General features: G+C 43.4%; 1 protein-coding gene across 2 annotated transcripts in view; it reads left to right on the plus strand.

Annotated features, from left to right (window-relative positions):
- Positions 1-1,083: 1,083 nt before the first annotated feature.
- Positions 1,084-27,649, plus strand: part of PCSK1 (proprotein convertase subtilisin/kexin type 1) — a 43,397-nt gene continuing 16,831 nt past the window's right edge. The window contains exons 1-7 of one of the 2 annotated variants that reach the window (XM_035099803.3): positions 1,084-1,563; positions 17,481-17,585; positions 21,820-21,930; positions 22,858-23,004; positions 23,608-23,684; positions 25,182-25,270; positions 26,906-27,078. In XM_035099803.3, coding sequence (XP_034955694.3) covers positions 1,381-1,563; positions 17,481-17,585; positions 21,820-21,930; positions 22,858-23,004; positions 23,608-23,684; positions 25,182-25,270; positions 26,906-27,078 — 885 coding nt within the window. In that variant the 5' untranslated portion in view covers positions 1,084-1,380. The remainder of the gene's footprint in view (positions 1,564-17,480; positions 17,586-21,819; positions 21,931-22,857; positions 23,005-23,607; positions 23,685-25,181; positions 25,271-26,905; positions 27,079-27,649) is intronic. The other variant, XM_088652623.1, reaches the window with a different exon arrangement.

Genomic DNA, 27,649 nt, shown 5'->3' on the forward strand with positions numbered 1-27,649 from the left:
GTTTCTAAATAAAGTTTTAAAAACCCACCTTCCTCTACATTGGAGAGGAATGCCATCGTTTTTCATACATCTCCTGCCTGGGAAAAACCTCTGTGATTCAAAATATGTGCCATTTTGGTGTAGCAATGGTGGAGATCTGTAGATCCATGGACAGATCCATGTTTGTTCTACCACATTCTCTTCCTTCTTCCCACTGCATGCAATTTGCAATGTACCTGGATGTATAACCTCCATTCTCACTTTGTGGAGAACTCCTTTCACCCTGTATAGAACTGGAAACCCCCTTCCCTGACAAATCTTGTGGTTTCGAAGTGCTGGGCTTGTGATTTTGTGCATTTTGTACATTTGGCATAGGCGAGGCATGAAACCCTAATAAATCATCTTCCCAACAGGAGCTGTGAGTTGCCCCAAAAGACCTGCATGTGGGGTTACAATAGGTTGACAGGGCAGAACCCTCCTCCCAACTTTAGATAGGGAAATGATCCCCAACTGCACACACACTGCCACCTCTTTGAAATCTGTTTACAAGCAAGCAGCCTATCAGCTAAAACCTCTCTCCCACCTACCCCCAAGATCTTTATCGATTCTTTTGGCAGTGTGAACCACAGAGCTTCAGAAAGACAGTGACCGAAGGCACCGCATCAGGAAAGCAACAGGAACAATATGTTGATCGAAGTGCCCATGCGTTTGCGGGCAACCTTCATGTTACAGAAAGAGCTTTGCTTATCTGTAGGGAAGCCGGCGGTGGGTTGTCAAGGCATTTAGAGAGGCGAAAGAGACGGACAGTGAGATGGATTGCCGGAGCCTTCGCACCATGGACAGCTCCTGGTACAGACGCTGGAGAATTTCCCCTTCCTCTTGCGTGTGTGTGTGTTACTCATAATAATAATAATAATAATAAAATAATAATAATAATAATAATAATAATAATAATAATAATAATAATATCCTGCAGTCCACCCCCTATACTGTATTAGCAAACGCCTCCAGCTCCTCCTCTCCCTTGGGAACAACCATTTCGATCCGAGCCCGGGAGATCTGACGTCAGGGATCGCTTTCGTCGTTTTGACGTGTCAAGCCCTCATTTCCATTCTGGCTGTGGCGGGTTGGAGTCCTGCTCAAGCATGAGCCGGGCAGAAACGGACGACCTGTGATCGCAGCCAGGCACTTTCCTGAGAACAGCCAGCTCCTTCTCCACCCCACCCCCCACCAGCCTCTCTCCTGATCGCATAGCAACCAGAGAGGGGAAGGAGTTTTCCACTCTTCCTCCTTTTTTTGAACCACGAATCCTGACTTCTCCAGCTTCCTGGCTCGATTCCTTGATCGATTCTCCTCGTTCTCTCCAAAGCGCTCCGTCCTCCTTCTTCCTCGCCGGCTGCCATGGAGAGGCGAGGCTGGGCAGGGCGCAGCGCGGCCGTAGCTTTGCTCGCTGCCTGGAGCGCAGCCGTCCTGCTGGCCCAGGCGGAGAGGCAGTTCGTCAACGAGTGGGCAGCCGAGATCCCGGGAGGTCCGGCTGCAGCCCAGGCCATCGCCGACGAGCTGGAGTATGAACTTCTGGGGCAGGTAAGGCTCCCCGCTTCCCTCCCCACTCCACCCCTCTCCCACCCCATTGCGCAAAGCAGGCAAGTTTGTTTCTCCCGCTTTCCCGAATAGGAACCGGGCGGCGCGCGTAATTGACAAGCGATGCCATTGACTAGCGATGCCATTGACTAGCAGCTCGAGATAGTGGCTGTGCGCTAATGGCTCTGTTGCTGAGACAGAGAGCTACACACGTCACGTGCTCCTTTCCAGACACTGACTCCCTTAAGCAAGGACTTCTCATGATATTATTATTATTATTATTATTATTATTAGGGAGTGGTAGGTGGGTTTCCTAGCTCAGGATGGCGAATCTTCCCTCCATATGGCAAGCACAGTCTCCGGGGAAAGTCCTCAGAGTTCCCAAGCTTTCTCTCCTGCCACAGGATTCTTTGCTTTTCTACGCACACCACCGAATAATAATGATAATAATAATAATATTTAAACAGAGTTGAGGAAATGACTTTAGGGATAGCACACTCCCTTGAGTTCTGCGAGAGGTGGCTTTCTCGGGGACAATACCAAACGGAGTGGAATCGTCAGCAGGTGCTGGGAATTACAACTCGGGGGAACCGAGGGATGCTTCCTCCTCGGAAGCCCCCGCAAGGAGACCTTCCTTGCTTTGCATTAACCCCTACAGCTCCCCAAGTGCCGTTGCTGAAGGTGGACCGTGGAATGCCTTTAGCTGGGCTTCCAACCTCAGGATCGGTTTCAGTTGCCAGGATTATACGAAGCAACAATCGAGAGAATTGATAATTCCCCGGGGATGGGTGAAGCAGTATGCAGAAGGAGAATGCGTGGACAGAGTACTTCCCCCATCCTTCTGAGTAACCACAGACATCTGGGTTTATGCAGGAGGAAGCCGTCATTCCGCGGACCGAGCTTTCAGACAAAGAATGAGCTCTATCGTTCCTCCCGCCCCCCTCCTTTGATAAAGTTCTACCAGCCCAGAGCAATGAAACCACTTGCCGTTTCTCTCCCCAAACCCTCTGCTCTTAGGGAGATTTTTGTGCCTCCGTGGTTTGGTGAAGGTGCCATGTGGATTGAGCAATCCTACACTGTATCCTAAAAGTTAATAGCGCCAGGTGTTTTCCACAATCTCCTCTCCCTTCCCTTCCCTTCCCTCCAGCCCACCTCCTCCCCCCAAGTTTGTCATGCCATGACGTCACTGTTGTCAGGGATGAGTAACTTCATTTACGTAATAGCAACCTTGCCCCGTTATCTAATTGTAGAGTTTCCTACCTGTATCCTGTACCCCAGCAGTTGATTCCAGTAGTGCAGAAACCAAAACCCTCTGATCTGGTTTCTAAAGAAACAGCCTAATATGTCTGTGTGCTAGTCCAGTGATGCAGAGCATGGAGAGGGTGGAGATCAAAGTCTAACATCTGCTTTCTCTTTTATTATCCTCATTTACCTCTTATGCTTGAAAGAAGCTCCGTTGTCACTTCTGGAAGCAAATTTAACTCCCCGCGCCCCCATAAAGGTGGTGCTGACGAACTGCTGTGCTGGCAAATAGAAGTGCATAGGATCTGATTCACTGCTGTATCCTGTGCCAGCGGCACAAGCCTACCCCAGCCTGTTACACAGCAGTGGGTGTTGACAATATTGCATTGGCAACGACTCAGACCACCCAATGAAGCAGAAGAGAGGCACCCAGGAATACAGTGTCATGTAGAGATGAGCAATGAGGGGCAATGTAGCTGGGGGTGGGGGGTGCGGGGCTAGTCAGGATTTTTGTCCAGGGTGAAACCTCCAGAGCAGTGTTTCTCAACCTTTTTTGGGCCACGGCACACTTGTTCCGTGAAAAAAATCACAAGGCACACCACCATTAAAAAAGTTAAAAAATTTAACTCTGTGCCACCCTATATTATAATTATGACTGTAAGAAACACTTGCCAAATATTGCTTTCCGGCGGGTCAGTGTTGTGTATTGGTGGCCGCCAGGCTCGTTTGCACTGAGCTTTGGGAAAGAGGAGGAGAAATATTGCTTTCCAGCGGGTCAGTTCAATATTGGCGGCCGGTAGGCACGTGACAATGCAAATCGCCCTTCTCGTCGCTGCACGCCGCGGCACACCAGCCAGCGTCTCGCGGCACACTAGTGTGCCGCGGAACAGTGGTTGAGAAACGCTGCTCCAGAGGAGCGCCATTGAGGCTCCCAGCCTGTGTGTGTGTGTGTGTGTGTGTGTGTGTGTATGTACGCAAATGTGTGTGGGGGGGTGCCAAACTGGGTCTTTGATCTGGGTGAAATAAAGCCTAGTTTTGCCCTTGAGTCCAGGTCCAGAGACCATGCGATGAGCTTTTGTACCCCAACCGAGTCAGCTACTTTGGCACAATCTAGGGCAGTGAGCTGTTGCAAAGAGATTGCAACTGACCGGAAGTTAAATGCCCCCCTTGTTTTTCAGAGGGTTCTCTCTACCCGAGAATAAGCCACTGTGAATTTTTGTAGATATACACATCTCATGGCCAGGTTTCCTATATACAAGATCAACTGATTCATAGGCACTTCGATACGCCCCTCCTTTCAGAACTTAACTTGAGTCAGCAAGAGACACTGATTCCAAAGCAATAGCTCATCCCTGGAGCTTGTCAAGTAATAATAAAGAAAACTCTGCCTTTCTTTTGCCACATATATATCTGGATTTGGAAGGCAGGCTTTCTAGCTCAGAGGGTGTCGCTCCAAGCCTGTCAAGAACCGCTTTGGCAGATCTCGTTTTAGAAATTTTGATTTGTTTATTTTAAATATTTCCGCCTTGCTAAATTTCCCAAAGATCTAAACATGGATAATACATGGGAGTTGCTGTTTGCAATGCATTTGGAATTCAAGTAGTGGCGGACATTTGCAAGCACTCTAATGAAGATGTGTAGTACTTAGATTGCTGCTGCATTAAATGGGAGGCGGTAATGTTGGTTTGAGATGAAGCTAACAAGGATGACATGTTATATGGCCCAGGTTCTAGTGCTGTAAATGTGGTTGTGGCTGCCATCAGCAGTAAACCACTTCCACATGGTAGGAGCTCCACGACACAGCCGCAACACCTATAACTGGCTCTGGCAAATGTTTGCCAGATCCACTGGGGGCAGTGGCCCTAGCATGGCTATTTACTAACCGCTGGCAGGCTTATATGAGGGAGCTGAGCTGAACATCACAGTGGCTACCTGGAGCCCCAGAAGTGATTTCAGTGGCAACCAACCTGTGTTCATACTGCCTGAATCAGGCAACAGTTGTAGCTCTAGGAGCTCACATTTCCTGTCCCAATTAAAAAGGCGGTAAGAATTGTTGCTGAGCAGAACTGAAACCAGTCTCATTTAGTGCTTAACAGAAGGCGGAATCACTCAAGCACTTATCTCTGTTTTAACACTTCCTGTATTATGCCACTAGCTGGGTAGTTTCTAGGCATGCAGTGATTACCTCTCCTCCATCTAGATTTCCACATGATTCCTAACATTTGCTCATAATTGCAGTTAAATGGCTGGAGTCTATGACCTGCTACTGTTGCGGCCAATGTGCCAGGAATTTTAAAACAGAACCATGCATGCCAGGCCATTACAACCCAACAAATAAGAGTTATGTTTCTGGTGCCACCTTAGCGAAGGGAATTAGATCTCCATCCATGCTGAAAATAAAACCCACTCCCTGTCCTGACTTCTGAAAGACCTTATTTGAATAAGCTCCAAGATTTAGCCTGCTTTTCTGGTCAAGTAAATGTCCTCTCAAAAATCTTTCCCCCACTCTGCATAGCATGTAACATGAGTTCCAACTGCCAGAACACAAAGTAGGAAAAATGAGGATTCTAAGCAAGCCAGAATTTGTATGGCTGCTGCACAAGATCACTGTGGCATTGCAGAAGCAGACTATTTCAGCATAGCAATGCAAACAACACTACCTTAGACATTTCTACCAATTATCATTTCGGCGATGATCACTTGGTAATGAGAAGTGGAGGGCACTGAACATGTTGCATTCAGGCCGACAGTGATTCCATATATCATTTGCTCTAATATCTCAAAGATGAGCGAGACGGCAATATACTGGGGGAAATCAATGTTACGGAGAAAGAATGGGAAATGATGAAATGAGCTGTGGGGAATCCAAGAAGTGCTGTCTAATGAAATCCATCCATAGCAAGGCCATTGGATAAGAGAAAAGTGAGGAAGACAGAGTGGAATACATCATGAGGTGGCTGTGCTCTGCCTCCACAGCTGGAGTCAGCAATGCTTCTGAGTACCAGCTGCTGCAAACCGCAGAAGGGGAGGGCGCTTTTACTCATGTCCTGCTTCTGGGTTTCCCACAGGTATCTAGGAGCCACGGTGGGAACAGGATGCTGGGCTAGAGGGGCCTGCATCCTGTTGTGTGTGTGTGTCTATATATATATATATATATATATATATATATATATATATATATATATATATATATATATAATTTTCTAATTTACAGTTCAATATATTCATTTAGACAACCTTAAATCAATGACTTCCCTTCTTCTCTTTCCATGGCTCATTTTGCACACCACACATCCCTGCATATTTTGCATGAATTAAACTAAACCATTCAGTAATCCATTGTTACATCCATCAAAACTGATTTACACTCCTGAATTTATCTTAATGCTACCAGCGTTTTTAAATGTGTTTTAGATTTTCACCCATATATTCAGTGAACATTTTCCAGTCTTCTTTAAACCTGTGTTCTTCTTGTTCTCTTATTGTGGGAATGTTCAGGAATGTGGATGAGGAGATATTGTTTAATATATCCTATCCCCGCTTGCGCTAGCAAGCACAAAACTTTAGCAGAGTAAAACATTCCCCTTTTGCAAAATACACAGCAGAAGAACGTTTGCGCAGGCTTGATTTAAGCCACTAAAATAAAGTGTATTTTCCTGGTATTTCCCCTTTTTCCCTCTTAAAAGAAAAGACACAACACAATGCTCTTAAAAGTATAAAAGATGTTTACTTACAAGCATCTCGAGGTACAGCACACTCAAGAGGTAGACTTGCTTAGTTAAAAGGTAATATATACATTGTGAAGTTCACTTATAAGAAGTGAGACTCCATCTCATCTCTCTCTCTAGGCTGGAGGCCTTGAGGGAGAGACTCACTAAGATGTGTGTAGTCCAAGAGGTCTGGTCCAAGAGAGGGAAAATGGCTGTTTCCTTCAGGATTTATCTGCCACTTCCTCAACTCATTTGCATGTGAAGGAAGAGGAAACTACGCTTAGTCATATCCTCCTCCTCAGTCCTCCAAGTGGACTATCTAGGGATTGTTGTGACTTGACTGCACTTAACCCTTTGCATCCCACAAACCCCTTCTCAGGCAATTCACAACATACACAAAAACATACATAAATAACTTTAATCAACCACCCAAGAGTCCCAGCTTGCCACGAAGATCCTGGAACTTCTCTCTTGGCAGGGGCTTTGTTAGGACATCTGCAGTCATCTGGTCAGTGTTGCAGTAACACATTTCAACAAGTCTATCCTCGATCACCTGGCGTATGTAGTGGTACCTGACCCCAATGTGTTTGGTGCGTGCAAGGAACTTTTCACTTTGTGTCAGCTTCATACTGCTCTGATTGTCCTCCATCAAGCTGACAGGTCCCGTTCTTGGCACGCCAAAGTCCTTCAGGAGCTGATCCAGCCAGGGGATCTCTCTGCAAGCTTCCGAAGCCGCAATGTACTCAGATTCTGTGGACGATAAAGCTACACATTTCTGTTTATAGCTGCCCCATGCAATAGCTCCGTCCCCATACATAAAAACATAGCCACTTGTGGATTTATAATCCTTATTGTCCCCAGCCCAATCCGCATCAGTGTACCCAAGCAGTTTAGGGTCTCTGACAGCTGGCAGTTTTAATTTACAGTCCATGGTTCCCTTTAGATAACGAACAACCCTCTTAACTCCAGCCCAATCATGCTCAGTGGGACAACTTACTTTCCTACTTAGGATCCCCACTGCACTTGCCAGGTCAGGTCTGCATGTGGTAACCAAATACAAAAGTTTGCCGACCGCTGACCTGTATTGCGTGTTGTTTGGCAGCAACTTCGAACCTTGTTGATTCTTCAAGAAGTCTGTGGCCATCGGTGTCGCAACTGGGTGTGCGTCCTGCATCTGCATGCTTTCAATCAGTTCAGTTATCTTTTGCCTTTGGCTGAGTAAGAACGATCCATCCTCTTCTCTCTCAACTTGAATTCCCAAGTAGTATTTCACTTTTCCAAGTTCCTTGACCTCTACTTCCCTGTTGAGGTGTTTGACTATGTCTTTATAGTCTTTCTCATTTGACGTAGAAATTAAAAGGTCGTCAACAAAGGCTAAAATGTACGAAAACTGTCCATTCCTTTGTTTGGTGTACAAGCACTTATCAGCAGTCCCTTGCTTGTACCCAAGCTGCACCAGCATCTCATGGAGTTTCTGGTTCCAAGCCCTCGCTGCTTGCTTCAAACCATAAAGTCCTTTCTGCAGCTTGCACACTAGATGTGCCTCATTTGGTTTAATGAAACCTTTGGGCTGCTTCATATAAATCTGCTCAGAAATTTCGCCGTGAAGAAAGGCTGTCGCAATGTCAATATGGTAAACTGACATTTGCTTAGATGCTGCAATACTTAAAAGTAGTCTGACACTGCTGTATCGAACTGTCGGTGCAAACACTTGATCGTAATCCTCTCCATACTTCTGGGAAAAACCTTGTGCCACAAGCCTAGCTTTGTAGCGTTGCACCTCCCCTTCTGAACCCTTTTTAACCTTGAACACCCATTTACTTCCAATTGCTTCCTTACCAGGAGGTAGTTCTGTGAGTGTCCAGGTCCTGTTCCGATGAAGTGCATCTATCTCCTCCTGAGCAGCTTTCCTCCAGAGACTGGCTTCATCTGGTGGCATCCTCTCTATCTCTTCCCATTTGGAAGGTTCCTGTGGAGACGCCGACCTTGTAAGGTAGGACAGCCGTAATGGTGGAACACCTCTGTTGGTTCTGGATGAGCGTCTGACCTCTGGTCTTTCGACCGCATCAGCTTCCTCATCCTCCTCCAGCAGTGGCATATCCCCATACAGCTGCTCGTCATCATCTTCGTCTCTGGTGCTGCCAGGGGCCTGGACCTCCACGTCTTCTCGGGTGTCACCTATAGGGGGTGCTACGACACTAGAAGTTGGATTAGTACTTTGTATTGGTTCAAAAGGAAAAATCACAAATTCCTCATCCTGTGGCTCCTTGGAACAATCAATGGCAGTGTCCTTTGTATCAACTTTGCCTTGCTCATCGAAGTAAATTACATGCTGCGAACTTGTCTTGCCAGTTTGCGGATCCAAGACTCTATATCCTTTTCCTCCAGAAGCGTACCCAACTAGGATCCCTGCCTTCGCTCTGGAATCAAGTTTGTGTCTGTGCTCCTTGGGCACATGATAGTAGCACAAACTTCCAAATACACGTATATGTGACAAATTTGGGGCTTTTCCATGCCAAAGTTCAAATGGTGTGCGCTCTGCGCCTTTTGTGGGCAGTCTGTTCTGAAGATAGACTGAGCAACGAGCCGCTTCACCCCACAGCCTGTGTGACAAGTTAGCTTCCTTTAGCATGCACCTTGTCATTTCCAAAATGGATCTAAATTTCCTCTCTGCAATTGAGTTTTGTTGGGGTGTGTAGGCAACTGTGGTCACGTGTGATATGCCTTCTCTAGCCATGACGGCCTGCATCTCATGTGAACAAAATTCCCCACCATTATCGGACATTAAAATGGAAGGGGCTCGCTGGAACTTGTTCTTGACCATGTTAAGATAGTCCCTGAACAATTCCACTGTCTCACTCTTCTCCTTGATAAAGTAGGCTACGCAGAATCTCGAGAAATCGTCCAAAAATATCAAAATATATTTATTACCTCCTAGAGAAGACACATTCATTGGTCCACATAGATCTGTATGGACAATGTCCAATACTTTAGTGCTTCTCTTCTCTGCACAACGTGGGAAAGAAGGTTTAGTTGCTTTCTCACTAACACAAGTTATACATTTTGATGTTGGTGTATTTGTGTTGCTTTGCTTTACCTGCAGACCTCTCACAAGATCACCTTTCTGTAGTTCCAGAATAACGTTGGTGTCTCTGTGTCCAAGTCTCTTGTGCCAGAGTTCCAGACTTCCTTCGTCCTTTTGACTTGGTTGCGCCACCTTTGCAGACTGGTTCTGCTGGTTCTCTGAAACATTAAGCTCATATACACCATCCTTTAGTGTGCCTTGAACATAAACTTCATCATGCTTAGTCACAATACATTGTCCTTTTTCAAATGTAATTTTAAAACCTTTCCTGTCCAAACTGGACACGCTGAGTAAGTTGCAATTAAGCTTTGGTGCAAACTTAACTTCAGTTATCTTAGTATTAATTGTTTCATGATCTACGTTGAATTTCAAATTCACAGTTCCTGAACCAATTGCCTTTACAATGTTGCCATCAGCAATCTCAATTTCAGAGGTTTCATCCCCATTAATCTCATTAAAATACTCCTTTTCATAACAGAAATGAGAACTCGCTCCACTGTCAAGAATCCACTTATTGCGCTTATTTTCACAATCCTGGACAGCTAAACTCCTCTCCTGCATCAACATGGTTTGCTCATGACTCCCCTTCTTAACACCTTGTGGTTTTGAGGGGTGGGATTCAACTTTATCCCCATTTTGACTCTTGCAGTTCCTTGCTATGTGGTTTTTCCCATTGCATTTAAAACAAATTATTTCTCTAGATGTCTGTCTGGACTTTCCAAAATGCTTGGATGCATAGCTGCTATCCTTCCTCCTTGGATTCCTTTCTTGAGAATCAAGGCTATCTCTGCATTCCTCTCTTAAATGGTTGATAAGCTCATTAAAAGTTAAATCCTTTGTGTGATCCATTATACTTTTAAATGGAGCAAACGTAGGTCCCAATGATGCAAGCATAAACGTTACTTTAGTCACATCATCAAAGGCTCTGGGAGTAAGGGCAATTCTTTGAACAATCTCAGAAAAATTCTTAAAATGCTCTGTAAACTCTTCTCTAGAATTCATCTTCAACTTGAGTAACTTATCCAACAAGTATCTATAGGAACTCTCTGTAGATTGTGCATAAATGCGTTCAATGTCCTCTAGGATCTTAGATGCATCATCTTCAAAATTTATCATTGATAGATGCTCATTCCTCAAACTGCTCAAAATTATGTGCTTGGCTTCATCATTTTTAATACTCCAAGCTTCTATCTTAGCTAAAGCTTCTGCATCGGTTCCTGTAGGCTTTTCTTCCTTAATGGCCTGCAGAACACGCCTAGCAGCAAGATAAACTAAAACGCGCTGCTTCCACTGCACAAAATTATTGTCATCCAGCAGCATAAAACTTGGTCTTGCCTCACTATCAAAACTGGAGCTTGCCATCTTAAAACTTCAAAAATTTCCAAAATTCAAAAATCTTTCAAAAATCAAATTCAAAATCTCAAAAATATCTTCACTACCTCTGAGCTTTCTCAGTGCTGTAAACTCTGAGGGAGGGGAGGGGTAGTTAATCCCCCAAGCACACTGCAGAACAAAGAGACCATGTGCTCAACCAGGAAATCCTAACTGGAAAAATCCTACAGAGTTCAAAATCACAATCCAAATCAATCCTTCAAAAATACACAAAATACGCAACTCTGGGCCGCAATAACCCTATGTGGGAATGTTCAGGAATGTGGATGAGGAGATATTGTTTAATATATCCTATCCCCGCTTGCGCTAGCAAGCACAAAACTTTAGCAGAGTAAAACATTCCCCTTTTGCAAAATACACAGCAGAAGAACGTTTGCGCAGGCTTGATTTAAGCCACTAAAATAAAGTGTATTTTCCTGGTATTTCCCCTTTTTCCCTCTTAAAAGAAAAGACACAACACAATGCTCTTAAAAGTATAAAAGATGTTTACTTACAAGCATCTCGAGGTACAGCACACTCAAGAGGTAGACTTGCTTAGTTAAAAGGTAATATATACATTGTGAAGTTCACTTATAAGAAGTGAGACTCCATCTCATCTCTCTCTCTAGGCTGGAGGCCTTGAGGGAGAGACTCACTAAGATGTGTGTAGTCCAAGAGGTCTGGTCCAAGAGAGGGAAAATGGCTGTTTCCTTCAGGATTTATCTGCCACTTCCTCAACTCATTTGCATGTGAAGGAAGAGGAAACTACGCTTAGTCATATCCTCCTCCTCAGTCCTCCAAGTGGACTATCTAGGGATTGTTGTGACTTGACTGCACTTAACCCTTTGCATCCCACAAACCCCTTCTCAGGCAATTCACAACATACACAAAAACATACATAAATAACTTTAATCAACCACCCAAGAGTCCCAGCTTGCCACGAAGATCCTGGAACTTCTCTCTTGGCAGGGGCTTTGTTAGGACATCTGCAGTCATCTGGTCAGTGTTGCAGTAACACATTTCAACAAGTCTATCCTCGATCACCTGGCGTATGTAGTGGTACCTGACCCCAATGTGTTTGGTGCGTGCAAGGAACTTTTCACTTTGTGTCAGCTTCATACTGCTCTGATTGTCCTCCATCAAGCTGACAGGTCCCGTTCTTGGCACGCCAAAGTCCTTCAGGAGCTGATCCAGCCAGGGGATCTCTCTGCAAGCTTCCGAAGCCGCAATGTACTCAGATTCTGTGGACGATAAAGCTACACATTTCTGTTTATAGCTGCCCCATGCAATAGCTCCGTCCCCATACATAAAAACATAGCCACTTGTGGATTTATAATCCTTATTGTCCCCAGCCCAATCCGCATCAGTGTACCCAAGCAGTTTAGGGTCTCTGACAGCTGGCAGTTTTAATTTACAGTCCATGGTTCCCTTTAGATAACGAACAACCCTCTTAACTCCAGCCCAATCATGCTCAGTGGGACAACTTACTTTCCTACTTAGGATCCCCACTGCACTTGCCAGGTCAGGTCTGCATGTGGTAACCAAATACAAAAGTTTGCCGACCGCTGACCTGTATTGCGTGTTGTTTGGCAGCAACTTCGAACCTTGTTGATTCTTCAAGAAGTCTGTGGCCATCGGTGTCGCAACTGGGTGTGCGTCCTGCATCTGCATGCTTTCAATCAGTTCAGTTATCTTTTGCCTTTGGCTGAGTAAGAACGATCCATCCTCTTCTCTCTCAACTTGAATTCCCAAGTAGTATTTCACTTTTCCAAGTTCCTTGACCTCTACTTCCCTGTTGAGGTGTTTGACTATGTCTTTATAGTCTTTCTCATTTGACGTAGAAATTAAAAGGTCGTCAACAAAGGCTAAAATGTACGAAAACTGTCCATTCCTTTGTTTGGTGTACAAGCACTTATCAGCAGTCCCTTGCTTGTACCCAAGCTGCACCAGCATCTCATGGAGTTTCTGGTTCCAAGCCCTCGCTGCTTGCTTCAAACCATAAAGTCCTTTCTGCAGCTTGCACACTAGATGTGCCTCATTTGGTTTAATGAAACCTTTGGGCTGCTTCATATAAATCTGCTCAGAAATTTCGCCGTGAAGAAAGGCTGTCGCAATGTCAATATGGTAAACTGACATTTGCTTAGATGCTGCAATACTTAAAAGTAGTCTGACACTGCTGTATCGAACTGTCGGTGCAAACACTTGATCGTAATCCTCTCCATACTTCTGGGAAAAACCTTGTGCCACAAGCCTAGCTTTGTAGCGTTGCACCTCCCCTTCTGAACCCTTTTTAACCTTGAACACCCATTTACTTCCAATTGCTTCCTTACCAGGAGGTAGTTCTGTGAGTGTCCAGGTCCTGTTCCGATGAAGTGCATCTATCTCCTCCTGAGCAGCTTTCCTCCAGAGACTGGCTTCATCTGGTGGCATCCTCTCTATCTCTTCCCATTTGGAAGGTTCCTGTGGAGACGCCGACCTTGTAAGGTAGGACAGCCGTAATGGTGGAACACCTCTGTTGGTTCTGGATGAGCGTCTGACCTCTGGTCTTTCGACCGCATCAGCTTCCTCATCCTCCTCCAGCAGTGGCATATCCCCATACAGCTGCTCGTCATCATCTTCGTCTCTGGTGCTGCCAGGGGCCTGGACCTCCACGTCTTCTCGGGTGTCACCTATAGGGGGTGCTACGACACTAGAAGTTGGATTAGTACTTTGTATTGGTTCAAAAGGAAAAATCACAAATTCCTCATCCTGTGGCTCCTTGGAACAATCAATGGCAGTGTCCTTTGTATCAACTTTGCCTTGCTCATCGAAGTAAATTACATGCTGCGAACTTGTCTTGCCAGTTTGCGGATCCAAGACTCTATATCCTTTTCCTCCAGAAGCGTACCCAACTAGGATCCCTGCCTTCGCTCTGGAATCAAGTTTGTGTCTGTGCTCCTTGGGCACATGATAGTAGCACAAACTTCCAAATACACGTATATGTGACAAATTTGGGGCTTTTCCATGCCAAAGTTCAAATGGTGTGCGCTCTGCGCCTTTTGTGGGCAGTCTGTTCTGAAGATAGACTGAGCAACGAGCCGCTTCACCCCACAGCCTGTGTGACAAGTTAGCTTCCTTTAGCATGCACCTTGTCATTTCCAAAATGGATCTAAATTTCCTCTCTGCAATTGAGTTTTGTTGGGGTGTGTAGGCAACTGTGGTCACGTGTGATATGCCTTCTCTAGCCATGACGGCCTGCATCTCATGTGAACAAAATTCCCCACCATTATCGGACATTAAAATGGAAGGGGCTCGCTGGAACTTGTTCTTGACCATGTTAAGATAGTCCCTGAACAATTCCACTGTCTCACTCTTCTCCTTGATAAAGTAGGCTACGCAGAATCTCGAGAAATCGTCCAAAAATATCAAAATATATTTATTACCTCCTAGAGAAGACACATTCATTGGTCCACATAGATCTGTATGGACAATGTCCAATACTTTAGTGCTTCTCTTCTCTGCACAACGTGGGAAAGAAGGTTTAGTTGCTTTCTCACTAACACAAGTTATACATTTTGATGTTGGTGTATTTGTGTTGCTTTGCTTTACCTGCAGACCTCTCACAAGATCACCTTTCTGTAGTTCCAGAATAACGTTGGTGTCTCTGTGTCCAAGTCTCTTGTGCCAGAGTTCCAGACTTCCTTCGTCCTTTTGACTTGGTTGCGCCACCTTTGCAGACTGGTTCTGCTGGTTCTCTGAAACATTAAGCTCATATACACCATCCTTTAGTGTGCCTTGAACATAAACTTCATCATGCTTAGTCACAATACATTGTCCTTTTTCAAATGTAATTTTAAAACCTTTCCTGTCCAAACTGGACACGCTGAGTAAGTTGCAATTAAGCTTTGGTGCAAACTTAACTTCAGTTATCTTAGTATTAATTGTTTCATGATCTACGTTGAATTTCAAATTCACAGTTCCTGAACCAATTGCCTTTACAATGTTGCCATCAGCAATCTCAATTTCAGAGGTTTCATCCCCATTAATCTCATTAAAATACTCCTTTTCATAACAGAAATGAGAACTCGCTCCACTGTCAAGAATCCACTTATTGCGCTTATTTTCACAATCCTGGACAGCTAAACTCCTCTCCTGCATCAACATGGTTTGCTCATGACTCCCCTTCTTAACACCTTGTGGTTTTGAGGGGTGGGATTCAACTTTATCCCCATTTTGACTCTTGCAGTTCCTTGCTATGTGGTTTTTCCCATTGCATTTAAAACAAATTATTTCTCTAGATGTCTGTCTGGACTTTCCAAAATGCTTGGATGCATAGCTGCTATCCTTCCTCCTTGGATTCCTTTCTTGAGAATCAAGGCTATCTCTGCATTCCTCTCTTAAATGGTTGATAAGCTCATTAAAAGTTAAATCCTTTGTGTGATCCATTATACTTTTAAATGGAGCAAACGTAGGTCCCAATGATGCAAGCATAAACGTTACTTTAGTCACATCATCAAAGGCTCTGGGAGTAAGGGCAATTCTTTGAACAATCTCAGAAAAATTCTTAAAATGCTCTGTAAACTCTTCTCTAGAATTCATCTTCAACTTGAGTAACTTATCCAACAAGTATCTATAGGAACTCTCTGTAGATTGTGCATAAATGCGTTCAATGTCCTCTAGGATCTTAGATGCATCATCTTCAAAATTTATCATTGATAGATGCTCATTCCTCAAACTGCTCAAAATTATGTGCTTGGCTTCATCATTTTTAATACTCCAAGCTTCTATCTTAGCTAAAGCTTCTGCATCGGTTCCTGTAGGCTTTTCTTCCTTAATGGCCTGCAGAACACGCCTAGCAGCAAGATAAACTAAAACGCGCTGCTTCCACTGCACAAAATTATTGTCATCCAGCAGCATAAAACTTGGTCTTGCCTCACTATCAAAACTGGAGCTTGCCATCTTAAAACTTCAAAAATTTCCAAAATTCAAAAATCTTTCAAAAATCAAATTCAAAATCTCAAAAATATCTTCACTACCTCTGAGCTTTCTCAGTGCTGTAAACTCTGAGGGAGGGGAGGGGTAGTTAATCCCCCAAGCACACTGCAGAACAAAGAGACCATGTGCTCAACCAGGAAATCCTAACTGGAAAAATCCTACAGAGTTCAAAATCACAATCCAAATCAATCCTTCAAAAATACACAAAATACGCAACTCTGGGCCGCAATAACCCTATGTGGGAATGTTCAGGAATGTGGATGAGGAGATATTGTTTAATATATCCTATCCCCGCTTGCGCTAGCAAGCACAAAACTTTAGCAGAGTAAAACATTCCCCTTTTGCAAAATACACAGCAGAAGAACGTTTGCGCAGGCTTGATTTAAGCCACTAAAATAAAGTGTATTTTCCTGGTATTTCCCCTTTTTCCCTCTTAAAAGAAAAGACACAACACAATGCTCTTAAAAGTATAAAAGATGTTTACTTACAAGCATCTCGAGGTACAGCACACTCAAGAGGTAGACTTGCTTAGTTAAAAGGTAATATATACATTGTGAAGTTCACTTATAAGAAGTGAGACTCCATCTCATCTCTCTCTCTAGGCTGGAGGCCTTGAGGGAGAGACTCACTAAGATGTGTGTAGTCCAAGAGGTCTGGTCCAAGAGAGGGAAAATGGCTGTTTCCTTCAGGATTTATCTGCCACTTCCTCAACTCATTTGCATGTGAAGGAAGAGGAAACTACGCTTAGTCATATCCTCCTCCTCAGTCCTCCAAGTGGACTATCTAGGGATTGTTGTGACTTGACTGCACTTAACCCTTTGCATCCCACACTTATCCTATATGTTAAATCTGCAAGCTGCGCGTATTCCATCAGTTGAAGTTGCCATTCTTCTTTGGTTAGGACCTCGCTCGTTTTCCATTTTGGGGCTAGCAAAACATGGGCCACAGTAGTAGCATACATAAATAAGCTCTTTTGACGCCTGGGACTCCTTGAATCCTTTCCTGTGTTTGAATCATTTCAGTTCTATATCTATCTACCGGTATCTATCTGGAACTGAAAGGATTCAAACAGGGTCTGATGAGGGAAAGCCTGGGCAAATGAAGGTAGGCAAATGCACTTATATGTCCTCAGCCTTTGTTTTGGTTGAGGATAAGGATGGAGAAGTCCTATGCTCTAAATAAAAAGCACATAACAGTTATCGTCTGTACACATAGATGGGTAATAGTCGGAACCTATTTGTTCCTTTTAATTCTAAGAAAAATCCTGTCCCCTGTGCATATTTTCAAGACACATTACTATTAGATTAAAAACAGTGTATGTTGACAATTATTCACGTGTTTAATTGCTTGGAAAATATTGGTGGAGACACAGTTCTGTTCCCACAGTCTTTGCACTTCTGCTTTTGAATAAATATTTTATCCCGCAAAATTGAATGTTCTTCTATTCGAAGCATTTCTGGGAAATTCCAATTATCCGATGCTATTGACTGTTTGCTCCCTGTGGGAAAATATCTCAGAAATCATCCTGTGTATTGCAGATTGGATCACTTGAAAATCATTATCTATTTAGACATAAGAGCCATCCTAGAAGGTTGCGAAGGAGTGCTACTCACATCACAAAAAGACTCTTGGATGATCAACGCGTAAGTATTGCATTCGCAGTTTCCCGTAGACTGCAATACTGAATACACTTACAAGGGAATAAGCCCCCATGTGCCCAGATGGGCTTATTTCTGAGCAAATATACGTAGGATTGCAGTCTCCTCGGGCCTTTAATTTGTTTATTAAATTCATATCTCCCCTTTCCCCAAGAAGATGAAAGGATTGCCCATGGTTCTCTTCAACTATTTTACCCCTCCAACAATCTTGTGAGGTAGGTTAGGCTGAGAAACATTGTCTGGCTCAAAGTTACATGGGGAGTTTCACAGCTGTCAGAGTTTGCTCTGTCGGTGACAAATTGCGCCCCACCCTCAGTTTAAGGTACAGAAGCTGACTGGACCAGCAGTTGAATCTTAGGCCCCAATTTTATCATGATACCAGTTTAAACGGTCATGGTTTCTCCCAAAGAATCCTGGGAACTGTAGTTTGTTATGTGTCCTGAGAGTTCTTAGGAGACCTCTATTCTACTCATACAGCTTCAATTCCCAGAGTTACCTGGGAAGAGTGACTGCTTGTTAAACTATTCAGCAAACTGCAACTCTGCGGTGGGAATATAAGTCTAACAAATCGCAGAACCCTTAACAAACTACAGTTCCCAGGATTCTTTGGAGAAAGTCATGAGTGTTTAAAGTGACATGAAACTCCTTTAAATGTTGCAGATGGGGCCTTATTTCAGCTCTGGCAATGGGATGTGATCCTCCACAGCACTTGAGGGCAGCAGGCTTGCTTAGCAGATGCCCAACAGGCTGTGTGGCACATATAGCTCTGATTACCGACAGGTGGAAATGACCAGGTGGCTCAGGGGAGCTGCTTTCACCTGGTATTTACTGCCTAATGGTAGGGCCAGCCCTGAATGTAGGAGAGTGAAGCAGACTGATGAAATTTATGGCAAGTAGATAATGTTTGCATAGTAGGGCTATTGTTGCCTCATGGTGTCAATGTCAAGATTTGCCCTACAAAAGGGTGAAAAATATAATCATCAGAAATTCTGGGGTTCATTGAGGAACTAGTTATCTCTCGCTTGGACTACTGCAATGTGCTCTTCGTGGGGCTACCTTTGAAGGTGACCCGGAAACTACAACTAATCCAGAATGCAGCAGCTAGACTGGTGACTGGGAGCGGCCGCCGAGACCAAATAACACCGGTCTTGAAAGACCTACAGTACGTTTCCGAGCACAATTCAAAGTGTTGGTGCTGACCTTTAAAGCCCTAAATGGCCTTGGAAGGAAGGTATACCTGAAGGAGCGTCTTCACCCCCATCATTCTGCCCAAACACTGAGGTCCAGTGCTGAGGGCCTTCTGGCAGTTCCCTCACTGCAAGAAGCCAAGTTACAGGGAACCAGGCAGAGGGCCTTCTCGGTAGTGGCACCCACCCTTTAGAACACCCTCCCACCAGATGTCAAAGAGAAAAACAACTACCAGACTTTCAGAAGACATCTGAAGGCAGCCCTGTTTAGGGAAGCTTTTAATGTTTAACAGATTGTTGTATTTTAATATTTTGTTGGAAACCCCCCAGAGTAGCTGGGAAAACCCAGCCAGATGGACGGGGTATAAATAATAAATTACTACTACTAGCCCAAGGGGAGTCTGTGGAAATTGGCAAAGCTCAACAACTTGCCAAAAAACAACAACAACTTTTGTGTCTGGATTGTCATTTTTGAAATATGGCAACCCTACTTAAAATGCAACAGATTCCTTGCTTTTTTAAAGAAACCAAAAGGCGAAGGAAGAGGAAAGAGGGAAATTGTGATGACAATGCTATTTCTCAGAAGCAAAGTGTTAGCAAACGCGAAGATCCAGATCTTGATGTAGAATCTTGGCCAGCAGCTTGGCAGCTGGCTACTGGAATTACACACCTAGGAAACAAGACAAAAAGCAGTTATGTGTCAGATAACCAAGGGTAACATAGACCAGTTGATTGCTGATACCTTAGTTCTTGGTATAGCCACTGGGAAATCAATTAGGTGTGTGTTATTTTGTTCACACTGCAGCAGCTTCTCGGTTGTGTCTCTCCACACTGGGGGTGTAACCTGCAACAGCCAATAAAGTGGAGAGTGTTCACACCACACCAGATGTCTTGGTGACATCGTCATCGGACATTATGGCAATCGCTCACATCCTTTGGGCATTCTCAGCAACTCTTTCCCCCTTCCCAGTTCAATTCAGAACTGGATTCAACCAACTGAGTTCTCTCATGTTGGGGCAGGGGGTGGGGAGAAGTATTCTGGACTCTATCCTGTGCCCACTTTGAGCCCAACTGTGCTCCCAGTTACATCACCAGCAGCACAACGGGGTCTGAATCCCCTCCTTGCATTGTGAGACTCAAACCTACTTGCCTGACTAATGCAGCAGTGTCTGCTGTTTCTGCTTGCTGAGTCAGTGGCAGAGATGGAGTGAGATCTCTGCCTCCTCTCTCCCCACTTTCTCTCCTTCCCACTCTTTCCTCTTTGGTTCTTGAAATACCGCTATGGCAAATGGCAGGCCCTAAGAATGCTGGGAAATGCAGGTTTTGTGACATCCCTGTGCTAGCATTTCAAGTACGAAGGTGAAAGGAAACGAAAGGGAGTAAGACTTTCCTTGCTGCCAGCCACAGCCAGATATATAGGAAGAGAAGTTTTTTTCAGCTTGGATTGTAACCTGAGCCGCCAAAGAACTATGGGGCTGGGGTGGTTGGTTCAGTTCAGTATTCTAGTGTGCTTTACAAGCATGACAAATTTGCCTTCCAAACTGGATCATTGCAAAGTTCAGTGGCATCAATGTTTTCCATGTGAAATTTGGTGCTACACATGAAATAATCAGCAGGGAGACCCACTTTGCATAATGGGAATGGGTGTCAGTTAAGTAACCCGCCCTCTGGCCCCCAAACTACTGTCTGTCAAAATTGAGCACTTATCAGAATGTGGTCCTCCAGGCCTTGTATATGCAAAGGCTTGGTTGCAGAATTTGTTTTCAATATTAGATGTCAACTCTGACATGTGTGCAGAGCGATATTAATTACATTTGCACTAGGCAGCAGCTGCTAAAGAAGGCCAGCTTCCTGGCTCTTGCTACAACCTTTTGCAAACAGGGTTATGCCTAATCTGCAAAGATATATTATAACATGAAATAGAGAGCATGCCTGTCCTGCGATTTAATGCAAATACCCTTTGCTGGGATAGTTCAGTTGGTAGAGCAGGCTTGAATGACCTTTTAGAAAGAAAATACAGTATGTTGAGTTAGAATCATTTAATATAATTTCCTAAAGTAATAAATCACCACATGCCAAGACTAAACAACAACAACCCAGCAACCTAAAAAATAATAATAATTAAACATATCTTCCAGTAAATAGGATGTTCTTAATGCTTCCATAGACAGACACGCTAAATTAAATAGGGTGTAGTCCTCTGTCATTAATGCTCTTATTCTATTATTAGATATGATCTAATAGTAACAGTTTTCTTAATATGGAGCTTTGCAATGAGATGTAGTTACGGGGCCAGGTGGAAGAGCATATGGACTGTGAATAAACAACTTTGATACTGGTATAACAAGAGAGTATATCTCCCACATTCCCTGCTAGAATTGTTTTCTAGTTCACACAACTAAATGTTAAACCGTAGCTCATGAATAAAGGTTTTTTTTATACACATGAGTGAGTCTTGTTGCTTTAAAAAAGGGAGAGAGCTTATTTTCTGCTACTGATGTGCCAAAAACCTGTATGCCTGTTCCTCAAAAAAAGCTTTCTTCCCCTGTGAAAGAGGATTCTGTTTTTCTACTTCACTTTTGGAGTGCTTTAGAATTTCAGTAGCTGTGAGGGTGACCTTGTGTTATCATTGCAAAGTGGCCACGGGTGATCTGGGTGCTTTTCTTCCCATTAAATATTTCTCCAGTTCTCAGCAGCCTCCCCAGTGGCTTGCACTTCCTGGTCTGGAAAAGTCCCCTGGGCAACATCTCTGGATTTTAATTAAAGTGTGGGAAGCTGAAGAGGCTGTGGAGATCAGTGTGCTTGCTGATGTTGTTTTTAAAGGAAGTTCTTCCTTTTACAGTACCTTAAAAAAAATATCCACACTGATTTCTCTACAATTAAAAAAGACAGAAATGTTGCGAGTCTAAAATGCGCCTCTGAGATTCTTAGAAAAGGAGTGGGATAGAAATGCAATAAAAAATACTTTGGTGCACTAACAACAACAAACTCCAGGTTCTTTATAGATGTTGCTATTGGCAAATATATTCCAGGTGTCTTGGGCAGAACAACAGTATGAAAAGAGGCGAAGTAAGCGTTCGGTATTGCGGGACTCGGCAGAAAATCTTTTCAATGACCCCATGTGGAATCAACAATGGTATCTGGTAAGAGCTTGCATTTATATGTAGACTCTACATGTCTTAAGAAAAGTCGAAAGTCATCTATGAGCTGCAGTGCAACCATTTAGGCTGCAATCCTAAACACCCTCTGTAGGGAGCAAGTGCCATTGCGCTGAACCGAGTGGGACTTACTTTTGAGTAACGATCCATAGGATTGGACTGCATGAGACATGCAAGGTATTCAACTCTTGACAAGCAATTTTCTGCTCCTTAGATCTCAGCTTCCAAATTATAAAATTAAGAGCATAGTGCACAAGAACTTTTGCAAAATGTTTTCACCTTTTGCGATGGGTTTTTCCTTTTCTCCAGTAGCTTTCTTATTTCTGGAAATGGAAAATTCAACAGCTGTCAAAGAACAGACTGGTGGTTTGGAATAATCTCTCGGCTGCAATTGTTAGAATAAAATGCATTGAAGTTGCCATCAGAAGCAAACTAAGCGAGCAGGAAGGCACTTCCACTCATGCATTGGGGGGCACAATTTCTGCCAACTCTTCCCTCCATCAGCAGCCCATACCCCACACTCTGTGTTTGCTGCTGTGACACAGAAAATGGGAAATCCCATCCCACAAGTGAGCATGGTTGCGACCCAACAGACTTTGCTTATGAGGAAAGAAGATCAGGCTACCAGGCTACAATTTACAGCTCACGTACTGGGAACCAAATCCCATTAAGTATGATATGACTTGTTTTTGCTTAAGATTGGGAAGTACATTGCAAGAATTATTGGGCATAATCCAAAATTAAGCCCTGCCGATCTGACTAGAGAGCAGGAGAGCACATGCTTTGCAAGCAAAAAGCCCCAAATTCAATCCCCACCTTCTCGGGGAAGGACTGGGGGGGGGGTGTCTGTTATATGAAACCCTGAAGCAAACTACATGGGTATATAAATGTATTATCCTTTATTTTTCCTAGCAAGACACAAGAATGACTCCGTCTCTGCCAAAATTGGATCTCCATGTTATTCCTGTGTGGCAAAAAGGGATTACTGGGAAAGGTGTTGTCGTAACAGTGCTTGACGATGGCTTGGAGTGGAACCACACCGACATTTATATTAACTATGTGAGTTTTATACTTCAGCAATCAATCAGTTATTATTTACCAATGGAGTGGCTAGACTCTTGGGGCTTGGATGTGGAAAATGAGTTTTATCTCCCTGCTCAGCAAGGAGGCTCACTGGGTGACCTTCAAGTCACTCTCTGTCTGCCTGAACTGCCTCATGTAGGTATTGTGAGGATAAAAACGGAATCCTTCAATAAAGGCCAGGAGATTGCAAAAATGACAAATAAAGTTAAATTAATAATGAACAATAGTTCAAATGTCTCTCACGAGCGTAAATATTAAAAAAACTGTTAGAAAAAACTAACAGGAATAGTCATTAAAATATATTATCAATGCTATTTTTCTAGAAAAAGAGGTGCTGGAACTCACCATGAACACCTCCCTTGATCTCTTAGAATGGCAATGGCGCCCACCTGAGAGGTGCCATAATTGAGTTCTGGCTGGAAAAAAAAAGCCCTGTATATTATCATGCTGCTGCAATTGCAAAACAAATAAAGGGGGTGGGCGTTTTCAAAAAGTTAGAATTAATTTATCTCCGCTGCCTCAGCAATTTCAGAAGTGTTCTTTATCCATCCTCTTCCTTTGTTTCATTTTTCAACTTAGGATCCTGAGGCAAGTTATGATTTCAATGACAATGATCACGATCCATTTCCTAGATACGACCCAACAAATGAAAACAAGTGAGTAACGACTTGCTGTTTCTCTCTTTAATATATGCTGCTGATAATCTCTGCAAAACAAATCTTGATAGTTGACCCTTGGTGAACTTTGACCACTTTCATAATATGTACGGTGCTATTTAAATGAGCTAGCGCAGGGGTGGGAAACCATGTTTCTGCTGAGGACTGCATGATGGATGTCGGCAGGGATTGAGTCAAAAGTGAGTGTGTGCAGATCCAAAAGTGGGTGGCTATACCCCTTGCTCTCCCTTTTCCCCCATATGAACCAACCCAGAACCTGCAGTCATCATCCAAGGTCCTCCTTCATATGCCTCCGCCATCAGTGAGAGGTCTGGAAGGTGGCAACACGGGAATGGGCCTTTTCTGTGATGGCTCCTCACTTGTGGAATGCTCTCCCCAGGAAGGTTCACCTGGCACCTTCATTACATATCTTTAGGCGCCAGGCAAAACCATTCCATTTGTCCCATGGCTAATTAAAAAAATCTATAGCCTTTCAACTCTTGGGGGTGGGGTATAGTTTTTGTTTGTTGCTGGACTACAATACCCATAATCCCTGGCTATTAGCCCTGCTATCTGGGGCTGATGAGAAATGTATTCTAACATCATCCAGTGGAGGGCCACAGGCTCCCCACCTCTGTCCTAGCCAATATGGTTTTTCGGCAGGCTGGGCCTTTAATAATGGTTTGAGAAGTCCAGGGCAAGGAGAATTAGCTCATTTCAAACATGGAGTCCAGCTCAAGTAGTTGTTCCAAGCCAATTAGAATGCTAGTTTGTAGTGACACAATAAGGAACTCACACAATGGTTCACCAGCATCTATCAGGCTAAAATGATATTTCATTTACTATATGGATGCTCTTATAACAGAAATAATATCACCTTAGTAGAAGGTTTTCAATGGATTAATGTTTCAAGCCTTTTGAAAAGCCATCACTCGGCTTCTCTGCAGCAGTTATCGGCAATGGGAGACCATTATCCCCCAATTCAAATGGCATTATCTCTAAAATCTACCATTTCTGCATAACATCAGCTCTTTATTAATATGTAAATGGAATTCAGACTGGCAGCGTTCAACAGCTCAACTGCATACAAAGCTGTACTACTAAATAAGGCAGCTTTTCATCTACGGAAGGTGAGCAATCATATAGAACACATCATAGAAAACATCTTACCATTTACCCTGAGATTGGCAACAAGGACAAGCCATACATATAAATTATGTTTTATTTCTCCTAGATACCTTGGTATCTTGTGTACTGGAAAGAAGGCAGGCTTTGCTTTATAGTATTTCCATAGTATTGCCATTTTTTCACTTGAGAAACTAGGTTTGCCCTTGGAATTAATTCATTAAAATTGGCTTATCATTAAAATGAATGGCAATGGCAGCATACTGCAATCTGATCCCTGTGGGCTCCATTTGAATCTGATGCATTCAAATGAATCATCATTCATAATAATAGTTGTAAATGATCGGGATGGACTTGTGGGTTTTGTTGCAGACATGGAACACGGTGCGCAGGAGAGGTCGCCATGCAAGCCAACAACCTGAAATGTGGAGTAGGAGTTGCCTACAATTCCAAAGTTGGGGGTAAGAATCCAACAGAGCAATTCAATTTTAATGGTGTTTCCTGCCCCTGATGTGCTCGAGGTCTGAGCAAAGGAATACCGTAGCAATTGGTGCAACTTGCATTGGTGAGAATGTATTATTAGAGGAAGTCTTCCATTTCTGTTATATGCAGTGGCAATGCAGAAGGGCTGGAAAGTATTCCTAGAAACGTTGCATGCTTTAGAAGGCTTATAACCTCTCCCCCAGGTATCATTGCTCTATTTTATTTTAACAGAAAATAATATATTCACTTAACCTTCATGTTTTTTTCTGTCTGTGCACCTAGGCTGCTAATATGGGCTTCTTCCTATCTCCCTTTAAAATGGGCTAAAATTCACTTGTGGGGCTATACAATGCACTTTCACAAATGTTGAAGGGGTCATGTAAATGCTTCTCTGCACAGCCAAAAACTCCACTCCTACGCCAAAGAGGAAAGGTCACAGTTAGGACTCCCAGTACCAGGCACAACTTGAAAGAAAAAGATCTCATCCCACCCCCTGCCCCTAATGGAAAATAATAGGTTTTCTAATGGAAAATGGTTCTCTTAATTATTCTGAAAGTGGCTTACTAATGGGAAAACTGGTGAAAATACTATTTATTTATTTTTTAAAAAAACCTGTTGTGGATGTTTAAAAGATACAAAAAAGAAAAAAAATAGTAGTCAGTCTAGTAATGTTAAAGAAATATAAAAATGCAAAAACAAAAAACAAATCTAGGTATGTTTTCCAAAACTCCTAAGTGTCATTTGTTCATGTCTGAGTGAAAGAGTAATATGGAAATAGATAGGGGCTTGTTTATGTTTTGCTTTTTAAATCTGAGAATGACAGGCATGTAGTTCAAATGCCTTGTCAAGAGTAATGTAGCCTGCAAAGTAAAAGATTTATTTATTTTTCTACACAGATTTTCTCGCAGTGTCATCAATCAAATTTCCCAATTACCTTGGTGGTGTCCAGGTCATTTGCTTGTCTTATACTCAAATTGTATGCACCCACCCAAATTTTAGAAATCTTGAATAACAGAGGATTCTGAAGCAGTACTAAAGGGGGCAGAAACACTGCTCTTTTTACACATATTTTAAAAAATGAAAATGCGACAGCTGTAAGTGGAGCAGACAACTGTGAGCTGGCTGCTGTCACATTTGAATTCTTCTGAGTTAACAGCCTTCTCCTCTCCTGCCTTGCAAGCTATCAATCATGCTACATTCCAGTCTGACTTTCTCAACCTGCTTCACACCTTTCCAACATCCTAAATGAAACAACTGCATCTCAAGTCAGAGCCGGCTTAGTCATCAGAATGTGAGGCTGCTGATGAAAATGGTAGGAATAGGGTGTCCCTATTTTCAATGAAGAAATGTTGGAGAGTATGGAATTGAATCCCCTGCGTCAAATAAAGCCCTGGATCAGTCTTCCCCAACCTGGTGCCCTCTGGAAGTTTTGGACCACAACTCCCATTAGCCCATGTCAATTGTATTTTTAAGCCCTGGCAGCTTATATTGGATAATAATATATTTCTATTCTATAGCGACAAGAAATGTTTCATAATACTAATGTTGAGAAAGCATGAAATAACCACTAGTTTGTCTCTATCTCTGCTTTGTCTCTGCTTTCTCACATTAAGGCATAAGAATGCTGGACGGAATAGTCACAGACGCCATAGAAGCAAGTTCAATCGGTTTCAGCCCAGATCATGTGGATATTTATAGTGCCAGCTGGGGCCCAAATGATGATGGGAAAACTGTTGAGGGACCTGGCCGGCTGGCACAGAAGGCTTTTGAATACGGCATCAAAAAGGTGAGGCCTCTTAACCGAGAACGTGGCAGTATTTTTAAGTAGTTCATACATGCCAGGGTATAGGGCCTGGGAACTTGCTTCGTTCCCAGGAACACTATTTTTGTGACTTGTTCCCTCGTTCTGCTGTTTTAGAGATGCTGCTGCTTTAGAAAAACTGGAACTGTTCTAGAGACAAGTTGAACAAGAGTGGCTGAATGCTTTTTCATACCCTCCAACTTTCCTCAGTTGAAAATAGGGATATTTACAAAAAGAAAAACACACACCAATAAATAAATTTTAGAGAGGCACAAGATTAGACACACAAAACTTTTCAAAAAAAAAATCAAGACTCCTTGCACTTTGCTCTGCTCCTTCTTTCTTCCTGCCCAGGGCAGCCCTGCCCTGCCCTCTGCCATAGGTGCCAAGTTCCAGATTGAAAAATCCGGGATCAGCAGCACTGCTTCTACGCACTTCTGGACATGTGTAGAAGTGACTTCCGATGCCGCTATGGCCATTTCCAAAATGTCCACAGCGCCAGAAGTTGCTTCTACGCATGTCCAGAAGTGCATAGAAGCGACTTCTGGCGCTGCGG

Source organism: Zootoca vivipara, chromosome 10 (assembly GCF_965207765.1).
Source record: "Zootoca vivipara chromosome 10, rZooViv2.hap1.1, whole genome shotgun sequence".
In the NCBI taxonomy this organism is placed as follows: domain Eukaryota; kingdom Metazoa; phylum Chordata; class Lepidosauria; order Squamata; family Lacertidae; genus Zootoca; species Zootoca vivipara.